This window comes from Lissotriton vulgaris, chromosome 2_1, assembly GCF_964263255.1.
Source record: "Lissotriton vulgaris chromosome 2_1, aLisVul1.2, whole genome shotgun sequence".
In the NCBI taxonomy this organism is placed as follows: domain Eukaryota; kingdom Metazoa; phylum Chordata; class Amphibia; order Caudata; family Salamandridae; genus Lissotriton; species Lissotriton vulgaris.
This window is the reverse complement of record NC_141687.1, coordinates 1,705,538,999-1,705,551,650: the sequence shown is the minus strand read 5'-3', so window position 1 is coordinate 1,705,551,650 and position 12,652 is coordinate 1,705,538,999. Positions and strand designations below refer to the sequence as shown.

The window sequence follows — 12,652 nt, the reverse complement described above, 5'->3', positions numbered from 1 at the left end:
GCCTTTTTGAAATCTCTCTGACTGTGCTGGCTCTTGCTTTCTCTTTGCTGGGCTATCAGCCACAGCCATTGGTTACGATCAACCAGAAGGGAGTGCGACCACCCTCTCCTCTTAAACGAGAGGTCAGTTACATTTTGTAGGTTTTGTCGTCACAGGTAGGGGGGCGGAATCCTTTGAGGCTTTACCTCAATTGCCTACGTCTCTAGAAGTAGAGTAACGGTAACAACATCCTACTTTTTCTGTTTACTGGGGTCGGAGGCGGATGAGGATTGAAAAAAAATATATATATGATTTTGCTTTTTCCCCCAACAAGAAGGTATGGGTTAGTGATCTGCAATTTATAAATAAGTATTATCACATGGGTGCATGTAATGAATGAAAACAATAAGAACATTGTGACGCCTGTATTTGTTTTGCTAATCAAAGTCCTTGCTAAATGCAATGTTATGAAATATTGTGTTCTAATTTATATTTTTGTCTTGTTTTTCTTCAGGCATTTTCAGTATTTTTTGTGTGTGTAGCATTTACATCGGACATAATATGTCTACTGTTCATACCCGTACAATGGCTATTTTTTGCCGCAAGCACTTATGTGTGGGTACAGTACGTATGGCATACAGGTGAGTACAGATGTTTCTTTTAAAATATTTTGACTGAGCTGTAATGTAGTGAATTAGATGTTTAGGTTTTTCCATAGTAAAGCTGGTTCAGTGTTCAAATAGGGTTGAGCCTTAATATATGAATAATGGTCCAGAAGTTTTAAAATTGGTGTGCTGTGGATGTGATTTATCATCACACAGGTGCAAAAGGTGAAACTGTTAAATATCTATATTTATTACATACCACAGGCATTTCAAAAATATTAACCATTAACCCCTTCCATGCTCATGACGAGCTCAGCTCGTCATGAGGCACAGTGGAGCTGTGCTTATGACGAGCTGAGCTCGTCATGAACAATGGTAAATCTTACTTTGCAGCACCGGGGGGGGAAAACTTCTAGCAGCCAAGGTGTTAAGTAAGAGGTGTATATTGGTTTAACCTAGTTGAGGAAACACTACCCGCAAGAAACAATTCCCTGAAAAACGCTTACCACAACAATAGGATAAAAGCTAAACTTTTTTGCTCAAATAATCTATAATGGTATAAGGATGGTAACCAAGTTCTAATTTGGCGTTGAAAAGGCAAATCCCAAGTGCAAATCTCCAATGCAGGCTGAAAATGGATCCAAGTAATATACTGAAATAGAAGGGAAAAATGCTCTTGGTAGATCAAAATATCAAATTCTTAAGTATGTCCTATAGCAATTCAAAGTGGTGTCAAAAGCAGATGGCAACAATCAACCCTGAAGCTTTATGTTTAATCCTGATGACATTGAAATGACTGATGAGTGGAACTCTTTGTTAGAAAGGAATTGCACCTAACCTGTAGTGCCTCTATTTAAATTGTAAAGACTCCTACAGATACTTGAGGTTCTGCTAAATTTAACAACTCTTATGAGTTATTAGTGAACAGTAAAAGTTCTAGTGATATGATTAAAAGCTGATGTTATTTGAGCCATGTGTGGCCCCCCCTCGCCCGAGTAGCATACTCCGGCTACTCATCCATGTTTTGAAATGAGGGTTAGAAACAGATTAGTAAAAAACAAATAACTAGGAGGCTGAAGTCAGTGTTTTTATGTATACTATGTGGGTCGACTCTTTGGTATGCGTAGTAGTGTATTTCCTTGCTCTAAGCTACTTTCAAGTTAACATGGGTTGGCGGATATTTTATACTACGATACTACGAATGTTTATGGGTTAATATTGTGGCATACATCGCACAGGATGATCACAGTGCATAACCCTGATGCTCTCCCATAAGGAACGCTGGCCAGTTCTTCTCTTTCCTTAAGATCTTTAGATGGCTTTACCTTGTTTGAAATGCTCCTGTGTATTTTCATAATTTTGTAAATCTATCTTTTACGGGGATAGTAATACCACTGAACGTAACACCGTCTGACGCTAGTGACGCTCCTCAGATGATTGCACCCTACCTCGAATAGTTCTCAATAGACACAACCTAATTCAACTTTCTATTGCCCTCCAATGTCAGTAAACGTTGATAAAATGAGAAATGCTTAACAACTGTCATTTTGTTTCATTTAATTTTTTTATCATCAAATACAGGTATTTTTATTATAATTAGTTTCCATGAATTCCCTCTGATAAGTTCAGAAATTGTAGCCAACGCATTTGTTTGTCGCAACCTTTTCTTTAACTAACATACCTGCATTCGTATTCATTTTCCATGTCAGATCGATTGATCGCCAGCGTAAAAACCTTTTTTAGATCATTGAGTTTCACTGAAAATGATTGAAAACGCAAGATGGATTTGGATGTAAATTTCATCTCAATGTTTGTCCAATTACAATAGAGTAAGAATAATGTGAAAACAAATTCTGTATGTATTTCTTGTTTGGCCAGCATATTTTCTATAAATTCATCATTCCAAACCTAAAATTTAACTGCATACTTCTGAACATTGTAATTTATGGTCTAACTTGATCAGTACTTTATTTGCTCAAGTAGACCTCTATATAATTTATGTGTACAATTAAATAATGTTAATCTCTCCTAAATTCTTGAGTTACACAAGAGCACAATAAATTATGAAAAATACCTACCCATTTGATAACCTTTCAGCTATATTGGACGACTAACGTAGGAGTACAGGGTAGAGGTGAACATTTCTAACCCTTTCACTCTCACTGTCCCTCTTGAAGGGTCTAAATTGTACATTGGCTGCCTTTTGAGGCTAATGCTGCTACATTTAACAGATATCCCACTTAAAAAAAAAAAGAAAAAAAGACTTCATTTGTTACAACCCAAAGAGAATACAGTGTGTAGTTGCGTGTGTACAGTTCTGATTGAATTTCTTTGCTTAGAGCTGGGCCTGCTCATTCCTTTTGGCCTCCACTGAATCTCATAGTATCAGGATTTCTGTAAAACTGTATTCTTTCGGGTCCTAAAATGTAAGTAGATGTTTGCGGTATACTGAAGTCATTTAAAAGATATAGGTAGTAATATACAGGTGCTTACAACATAAACTAAATGCAGTTTGTACCTCTCAGGATGCAGTTTTTCAATCGTTGTTTTGAGTTATGTTCTCCCATCTTGTATCTGAAAGGAGTGGATGAGGCTCAAAGATGCTCCTATGTCTAGAAGTAATTAATTACCCACCAGTTGCCCCTGTGACTGCTCTGCGGTCAATCCACTTTATTTGATTAATTAAAATCATAAAAGTACAAAAGACAAATCACAAACATAGACAATATAACAAATAAATTTGACTTAATTAAAATACACAGACTAAATTTCTGTACACTTAAATAAAATACAAAAAAATGATCATACTCCTTGTCCCTTAAAATTACAATAAAAATGACAATCTTACTTGGGGAGAAAACGTCTTTAGGCTTCTTTGTTTCTTTAGCCTCACAGCAGCTGCCAAAAAAGATGCAATATTAAAAATCTCTCCAGGATTGTACAAAGACTGTAGGAAGACCAATGCCGGTCTTACCTGAGTGGAACCCCTGCCTCAAGGATAGGAACCAGAAATCTCAAGCGAATATTGGAATAAATATCACAAAACATCATGATGTGCAATGTGTCCTTGGATGAGGAATTATCGCATTGGCAGGGTTCGGCATCAACAGGATTACACCATTCCCGATAATCCCCCAATGTGAAATGGATCAAATTGAAGCGGAGCCTAGTTAGGAGCCAACAATGGTAAGGTTTATTAACTATTACTAAATAGGTTTCCAATTTAATTGATGTTTTTAACAGATAATGGGGGCCTAACTGATGGTTTACGTAGCTCCAGTTCTTCCCGTTCCAACATCAAAACCTTATTACAATTCAATTTTACCCACAACACATCCTCTTTCCTGATCTTTTCCGGTTCCTCAAAGTTCTGGCAGTCCTATTTTAATAAACATACTTTTAACATACGAGAGCCATTTGACTTTTAGGGACTTATCTAACTTCAAACAGTCCCGTAAAATCACATGGTTCAAAGTTAAATCTGGGTTCAGCCAGGTTTTGAGCCAGCAGAGCAACGGAGCTGTATACAAAGTATCAGTAACAAAGCCTAACCCTAGCTCCTGGTGTATAGCATATGATGGGGTAGATTGTGGAACAGACAGGAGGCTTTGTAGGAATTTGTTTTCAGCTATCTGTATCCCAACCTGTTCTTTATAGCCCAGATAGAGGATCCAAATGCCGCAATAGCCAAACACTTGTGTTGGGGTTCAGAAGGAGGGACACTGACACCATAGTGAGGCAAATGGGGTTTTATTTTTATAAATGTCTTTTTCTTGAGCTGGGACCGTCTTTCCCTTGCTAGAGTGGCGGGATCCAATGTAGCAGCTAAGTCTCTGGTCCTACGGGGACTTGACCTTCCGTCTTCCTCTTCCGAGTCTTTTACCCTCCACCCCGTTACAACTTAGCTTTGTAAACCTTTAGGATAGCCTCTATCGGTCTCGCCCCCAGTCGCCGTGCAAACCCTAAAAGAGATGAGGAAGCAGTGTAACTGCATTCTTTTTGACTTTTTGCTGCATGACCCAGGAAGACCTATCATCAAAAAGGACTCCCAGATAAGTAAAGGAGGACATGGAAGAAACTTCCAATCCATTACAATAAAATGTTATTCTAACTCTGCGACCTACTGTCATAGTATGCAACTTTCCGTTATTCACAATTAAATCAAAAGAGTTCATAAAAGGCCAGAAGACATCTAGAAGCCGCTGGAGGGCCCACTGCTGTACGAGCTAAAAGTACTGCGTCATCCACATATAGGAGAACAGGGATTGAACAGTCTCATACATGCAGAATATCCAAGGCCGCCTCCACAAGCACTTTATCCAGGTCATTTATGTGAAGGGTGAACAGCAGGGGTGCAAGATTGCATCCCTGCCGGACACCCCTCCCAGAATTAAATGATCTAGTGCAGTCACCAGCCTGCGTTATCCTAACCAAGGCTGTAAGATCTTGGTGAAGGTTAGGTAAAAAATAGACCAGGGTCGAGACCCTTTTCCAGCAAAATGTTCCAGAGATTTGACCTGTTAACCAGGTCAAAAGCGCTGGATAAATCCATAAAAGCCATCGTCCAGCACCCCTCCTTGGCCATAGTGTATTTACTTATTAATAGGTGCAAATTTAAACACTGGTCCATTGTGCTCCTCCCGCCTCTAAAACCATATTGCATATTAGATAGAATCCCCCTCTCATGTACTCAATCAGTAATTTTAGTGAAGATCACCTTTCCCACAATTTTTACAGCAGAATCAATAAGGGATATCGGCCTATAACACCGGGGTTCCCCTCGCTGCCCCTTTTTGAAAATGGGAATAATGATTGATTTTGACCAAGAGGCCGGAAAACCAACTGAGCCCACAGCACTAAAAACATTTGTAAGTATATTGGCCCAAAATTGAGGATTACTTTTATAGAGGTCTGCAGGAACGCCATCTGGTCCTGGTGCTTTATGACTGGCAGTGTCTTATCGCTTTCTCGATTTCCCCCTCATTAAACTCAAGCAGGGTACTGGCTCGATAGAGTGAGGACCAGGGTGTACAATCCGCAACCCCCACCGTCTCATAAATCGCTTCAAAATGGGAAAGCCATTGAGCTTCAGAGATATTACGGGGGACATGCATCAATATTGCTTTTAGCGATTCCATAATTGCGAAAAATAAGGAATCGCAATTAAGGAATCGCAAAATGCAATGCATCAAGAAATCGCTAAAAAAAGTTGCGATTTCTTAATATTCCTTAATTGTGACTCGCAAATTGCGAGTCGCAATTAAGGAATACCTCCCCATTCATTCCTATGGGCCTAGAGGCCCATAGGAATGAATGGGAAGACATTCTCAATGTGCGATTAGCAATTAGCGAATCGCAAATTGAGAATGCGATTTCAAGGGTGCAGGGGTGTCTAAAGGACAGACCCAGTCCAAGGGCGTCAAGGCATATCAGTGACTCTAAAGAAGGGGCAGTCAAAATATACTGCTACCAATCACTCTCTTATGCAATTTACAAGGAGATGATGCACTGTACTCCGCCCACGTTAAAAGACAAACCTGTTCTCCCCGACAGTGCCACAGAACAAAAAATATTGTGACCCAAAAGAGTTGGTCGCAAGAGTCCACACGATAGTGTTGGACTGAATTCTTAATAGAAAAAATGTGTGAGAAACAAGTGACTCCTCACGGAAACACCACCAATCAAACAAGAGTTCCCTATAAATAAAGTTGGTTAAGGGAACTGTGTGCTGTGTTTTTAGGCACTTGTTTGTGTTTGTCACTAGCAGAGATTTCTGCTTTCCACTGTTTGTCACAATTTTTGTTGTTTGTTTTGGACACTTCTTTCCTTTCTTCTTATTTTCTTTGAGAAGCAAGTGACTACCGATGATGAGACAGGGGCTTGTCTGGAAATGACATACCAGTTACCCCGTTGGTGGTGTTTCCGTGAGGCGTCACTTGTTTCTCACACATTTTTTCTATTAAGAATTCAGTCCAACACTATCGTGTGGACTTTTGCGACCAACTCTTTTGGGTCACAATATTTGTTGTTCTGTGGCACTGTCGGGGAGAACAGGTTTGTCTTTTAACATGGGAGGAGTACAGTGCATCATCTCCTTGTAAATTGTATAAGAGAGTGATTGGTAGCAGTATATTTTGACTGCCCCTTCTTTAGAGTCACTGATATGCCTTGACGCCTTTGGACTGGGTCTGTTGTTGTATTACAGGTTTTGAGTGGAGGGCGACCCTTTCCTTTTTCCCTCTTAGCTCCTATTAAGAGTCTGACGAGTGTCCAAAGGACACCCTGTTGCACCCCTGAAATCAATCTGTGCAACATATTTTGTGCACACACATGCCCTAAGGGCATGTGTGTGCACAACCTGAAACTTTGAAAAATGCACAAAAGTGCATTTTTCAAAGTTTTCGCAAATTACCATGAGGTTCAACCTCATGGTAATTTGCTCCCCCTAATTGCGAAATCACAATTTTTTTAAGTGTCATGCATTGCAAAATGCGATTCCTTAAATGCAATCGCAATTTGAAAATCCACAAATATTTGCGAATTTTCAAAATGCGAGGGCCTCACCCTTCATGCATTCCAAAAGCGGATTTTGCGATCGCAAATGGACGATTTTTGCGAATCGCACCGTTTGCAATCGCAAAATCCTTTGATGCATATGCCCCTACAATCCTGAACCTCATTGTCCTTCTCTGGAAAAAAAGGGCACTGTGGCACTGTCGGGGAGAACAGGTTTGTCTTTTAACGTGGGCGGAGTACAGTGCATCATCTCCTTGTAAATTGTATAAGAGAGTGATTGGTAGCAGTATATTTTGACTGCCCCTTCTTTAGAGTCACTGATATGCCTTGACGCCTTTGGACTGGGTCTGTTGTTGTATTACAGGTTTTGAGTGGAGGGCGACCCTTTCCTTTTTCCCTCTTAGCTCCTATTAAGAGTCTGACGAGTGTCCAAAGGACACCCTGTTGCACCCCTGAAATCAATCTGTGCAACATATTTTGTGCACACACATGCCCTAAGGGCATGTGTGTGCACAACCTGAAACTTTGAAAAATGCACAAAAGTGCATTTTTCAAAGTTTTCGCAAATTACCATGAGGTTCAACCTCATGGTAATTTGCTCCCCCTAATTGCGAAATCACAATTTTTTTAAGTGTCATGCATTGCAAAATGCGATTCCTTAAATGCAATCGCAATTTGAAAATTCGCAAATATTTGCGAATTTTCAAAATGCGAGGGCCTCACCCTTCATGCATTCCAAAAGCGGATTTTGCGATCGCAAATGGACGATTTTTGCGAATCGCACCGTTTGCAATCGCAAAATCCTTTGATGCATATGCCCCTACAATCCTGAACCTCATTGTCCTTCTCTGAAAAAAAGAGGTGGTTGTGATGGTCCAGAACCTTGAACTATCGCTTAGCACCTCCACAGACCGCAAAGAATTACACGCCTCATCCTTAATCTCTTTTTTCCGGCTATCAAGGACTAATTTGTAATCCTTCTCCCAGCTATCAGCTCCCTATCCCATGGTAGTTTTTTCAAGGCTAAAATTAAAGACCGATGGGCTTGTGAGCATTTCTCGTTAAACCACTTAGGGCCACACTTAGGTCTCGCTTTAGTTTTTGAACGTAAATCACAGCTTACTTGAGTACAAATTCCCTCAAAAGCTGAGTACCGCATTCGTGGAGCTTAGAGGCTCAATGCAAATGGCAAATTGATCTGTGCTTTTCTCACGCAGGCCCCTTAGAACATTTTCTGGGATTATATTAGCCCATCTAAGCCTCCTTCCCTGATCACAGGGTAGCACCTTGGTCATAACCCGGTTTCTGCCACCTTTGCTCAGGATACCACAGCGATATCCAGAATTAAAATGACCGGATTATGATCACTTAAAGGGGATTCCTGGGCATTATAGAAAATCACCTTATTCAATAATGTGGGGGACATAAATATATCGTCTATAATGTTATTACTAGCCTTGGCTTTAAACGTGGGGCACCGGTCTCCAGGGTTAGCAAAACTAGCTTAAAAAAGATCAGCATCCGTTAAAAACGACTCCAGGCCCTCACCCCGTAAGGTGTGCTCAAAATGCGGGATCTTAGCAAAATTAAGATCATGCGGATCATGTAATAAACAATGTGAATTGCACAAATGCGTGTTAAAATCACCCATTAATAAAACATGAAAAAAGTGGATTGCTTTAACTTCTAATCGTTAAGAAAATAACTCTAAGTGTTTATATGCTGGTTTGCATAATCACACTCTCCTGAGTTGTAAATGTTCACTAATAAGAGCTTAGAGCAATTAAGTTCACTAAACTCCAATATCAAACAATGGGGAGAGTCTAGCTCTAACCTTTTTACAGAGCATCTCAGATCCAAGGAGAGGAGAAACAGTAGACCACATTTAGCCCAGCCCGCTAAACCTGGGCCTGCTGCTAGAAAAAATGAGCTAAAACCATTCAACCAAAAATTATCCCCCTTATCCCAGGTCTCCTGGAGGGCAATTATATCATATGATTTTATAAAGCATAGCCAATTGAGATCGTCTCTCTTAGAACTCAAGCCCGTAATATTCCAGCTCAGGACTCTACAATTATTAGTGTGATCCCCCATTTGTTCAACTCTACCCTGGTTGACAGAACTTAACCCATGAGAACACGGAACACTGCTCATAGTAATATCTCCAGCTATACTAGTGCATACCGACCCTGTACTTATCGCCATCTGACCACTTATCTCGGGCAGTGGAGAAACAACAGATTGACTAGTAACTTCCATTGACTCTGGGGCATATAATGGTGGAAGTCAATCACAGGCATCTAGGCCTGACAAAGGGGCAAATCTATTAACTAATTCAAGATCACAGGATCTCCCTAAGGCCATGAGGAACACCCCAACTTCTCCCCCCTAGCTGGGATGACTAATCCGGTCTATAAAAGAACCCTAATGGTAAAAGGGAGATTTCCCCACGATAGCACCCTTGCCTTCTGCTTCCTCAGTGCTCCAACAGGAATCTGACAACCCAAATGTATTTGCTATATTGTCCATGTTTGTGATTTGTCTTTTCTTCTTTTATGATTTTAATTAATCGAATAAAGTTGACTGACTGACTGACTGACTGACTGCTCTGAAGCTAGACTAAATGGTTCACTAGCTGGCACAAAAAACCAGTTTGAACTATTACCAGTCTAGCTTGTTGCATGCTTCTCCTTCAGGCAGCTGCACACCGACTTCTACCAGATGGCGTGGACAGGAATCTGATTTCTGTGCAAGCATTTTGTGAAGGAGTAATGGAATGTGTAGCCCGTTGTCTGGTGCCACTATCATCCTTTCTGTTACTTCTTTGACCACTGTGGCCAAAACCATTCTTATAATGACTTTGACACAGGAGTACTTTTTGATAAACTGATATCTTAGTACCTATCTCTTCAGTTTTAAGTATATGTTAAGGTTTAGTCTCTTTGTTTCTCTTGCCCTTTAATATTCTATCATGGCAGACCTGTGTCCTGGACACCCCTTCTATTATTTCCAGTCCTATCATACATGGATTTCAGGAAGAAAATATTCTTTACTTGCCTGCATTCCTCTGCTACTGAGGACAAACCTCAGAATGAAGTTCCACCTTGATGTAATCTCTTCCTAGATGTCCTCTATCAGTGGGTTGAAAGCGGTTACATTCACAACAGAATCTACTATTGTCAGGTGGATGGTTTTTGCCTTAACCATTTTTATAGGTAGCTCTGGCATTGACTATAAGACATGTGTATGTATATTTATTGAAATTGTTTTAAAAGTGACGTTAATGTTGGGTGTTATAATAAGGTAAAACTAATGTTTAAAAGAACTCTGAAATTCACTAGTTGTATTTCACTGAGGTAGCTATAAGTTGCTCCTCCACCATGCACGGCTTGGATTTGATGACCGTTTGAGGTCCTAAGCAGTGCATGGCTAGGGTGGTAGTTATAGTTAGCTCACTAAACTATGACTGGTGAATTTCAAAGGTTTTGAAGATAATTTCCTTTCATTTTAACTTCGGCTGCACCTTTCATAACCTCTGCGATAGAAAACGGTGTTTTCTGTCATGATTTTCATAAATACGGTTCTTAAAATCCCAGCAAAGGATCATCAATTTCCACAGGGTAAAATCACCTTGGAACACACTACAATGCCTTAAGTTATTATAGTACCATCAATAAATGATTAATATTCTGACTAAAATCTGTTATTTTCCTTTTATATATGCGCCTCTTTGTTACCAGGCTTTTATAAAACGTCATGCATTTCAGTGGGGACCATGTTCATGACTACCCTGAGCACTATTTTAAACACAGATTTCTCAAACAACTGACACTTTCGAAGTGAAGTTTTGACTTTTTGACAAATTTGCTGTAATTCCGTTCAGCCGTCTTTTCTACATCACTTTCCAAAATGTCCTTTTGAATTAACATGCACATTCAATGTTTTTCTTGGACATCGCTAGACATATCTATGTGAAATTTGTCAAGCAGTGCCAGAGTTACTAGCATGCAATCCCCTCCCCACCCCAATCCATGCCACGCCCTGGGGCCACAGTTTTATTTTCTTTCTTGCTTTTTGTTGTTGGGGGAGGCGGCATCAGACCCCATCCCCAGGGACACTGCTGTTTCCTGCCCAGTAAAGTGCGGACGTTCCCTGCCTGACCTCTCCCAGGCAGAAAGCACAGCCTTGAAGAAAAGAGCTGTTCCACCTGGTTGAGAGCAAAGAAATTAAGCTGGCTGGGAGCCATTGGGGTTGCGGCGGCCTTGGGGCTAGGGAGCCGACTGGGGCTTGGGCCCATCCCCTGCCCCCAACTTTACCAAAAATATATACAAAAGTGGGGGTATCCCAAGTGGGACTACGACACCCATAACACATTGCCAAAAAAAAGAATAATTCGCTGGGACCCACGTGCGGCTGGGTGCAGCCAGGGTTTGCACACCGCTCCTCCCAGTGCACAGCCTGCAGGAGGTTGAACGCAGGCCAGGCCCTGCATCCAACCCAAGGCCGCTGTACGACAAACCTGTAAATTCACTGAAAAAACAATAGTTAAAGCATCGTTACAGTTAGGTGAAAATGTCAGTTAAAAAATATGTTTTTGAACTAACAAAACCACTAAAACTCCTCACCAGTTGGTTATTTGAAGTAACTATAACTTGCACCCTCGCCATGCACTGCTAATTACCTCCCATGACATGCTCTGTGACATCATTGATTTATTTATTTTTTAAATAATTTTTATTGCAGACAGGAAGTAAAATCAAAACATAACATAGAGCTGTACATGCTGATGTGACTGCCCGTCCACCCAGCCATGTAATACCCATCAACAATTTTTACACAGCCTTAAAGCCCACATCCCGGAGGCTGGGCGGCGCACGGCTCGGTGATATTCACCCCTGGCAGCCGCATAGGGTATAACAGGATCTTCATTCGGTCAAACATCTGGTATCTGTTTTTCGAATATTTTCTCCCAGAAACCCCGCCCCCCCAACTACCGACAATCCACGCTGTAGGACACCTTGCAGGACTGAACTCACCTAAACTCCAAACAACTCCCTCCATTCTTACCCTTCCAGGTACCTTACCGATATGTTAGATCACCCCGGACTCCCCGGCAGACCCAGTTCAGCAGATCGACTTCCCTCCTCCCGAGCCTGGTGCTTAGTCACAACACCCCCTCACATCCATACCTCTATCAGCTGCGTCATGTCCGTAACCCGTATAACCCACCCCCCCATCTAACTGCAATTGGTGTGGGCCTCACTGAGGTCAAAGATCTGATCCAATACGGAGTTAAACTCGTCCTCATTCCATGCACAATGTATTCCCTGGAAATGCAACGTAGAACCCCATCAACTCATTCATCCTCCGGTTCTAAGCTGTTCTTAAATGTCTGTACTAGGTCTTCCCACGCTCTCGCCATCTCCTAAGCACTTTTCATTGGCCGAGCGAGTTGCCTGCCGACGTCTAAGCACTCCTTCACTACTGGCCCATTTGCACATCTCATTCGCCCATCTCCTAACAGAAGGGCCCTCCATTGCCTTCCAGAGCCA

The 12,652-nt window shown here is 41.2% G+C and overlaps 1 protein-coding gene across 2 annotated transcripts in view; it reads left to right on the top strand.

Annotated features, from left to right (window-relative positions):
* The window catches only part of MACO1 (macoilin 1), a 328,965-nt gene that overhangs the window by 79,297 nt on the left and 237,016 nt on the right, over positions 1 to 12,652 (top strand). For both annotated transcript variants that reach the window (XM_086957686.1, XM_086957687.1), the window contains exon 3: positions 494 to 620. In XM_086957686.1, coding sequence (XP_086813812.1) covers positions 494 to 620 — 127 coding nt within the window. The remainder of the gene's footprint in view (positions 1 to 493; positions 621 to 12,652) is intronic.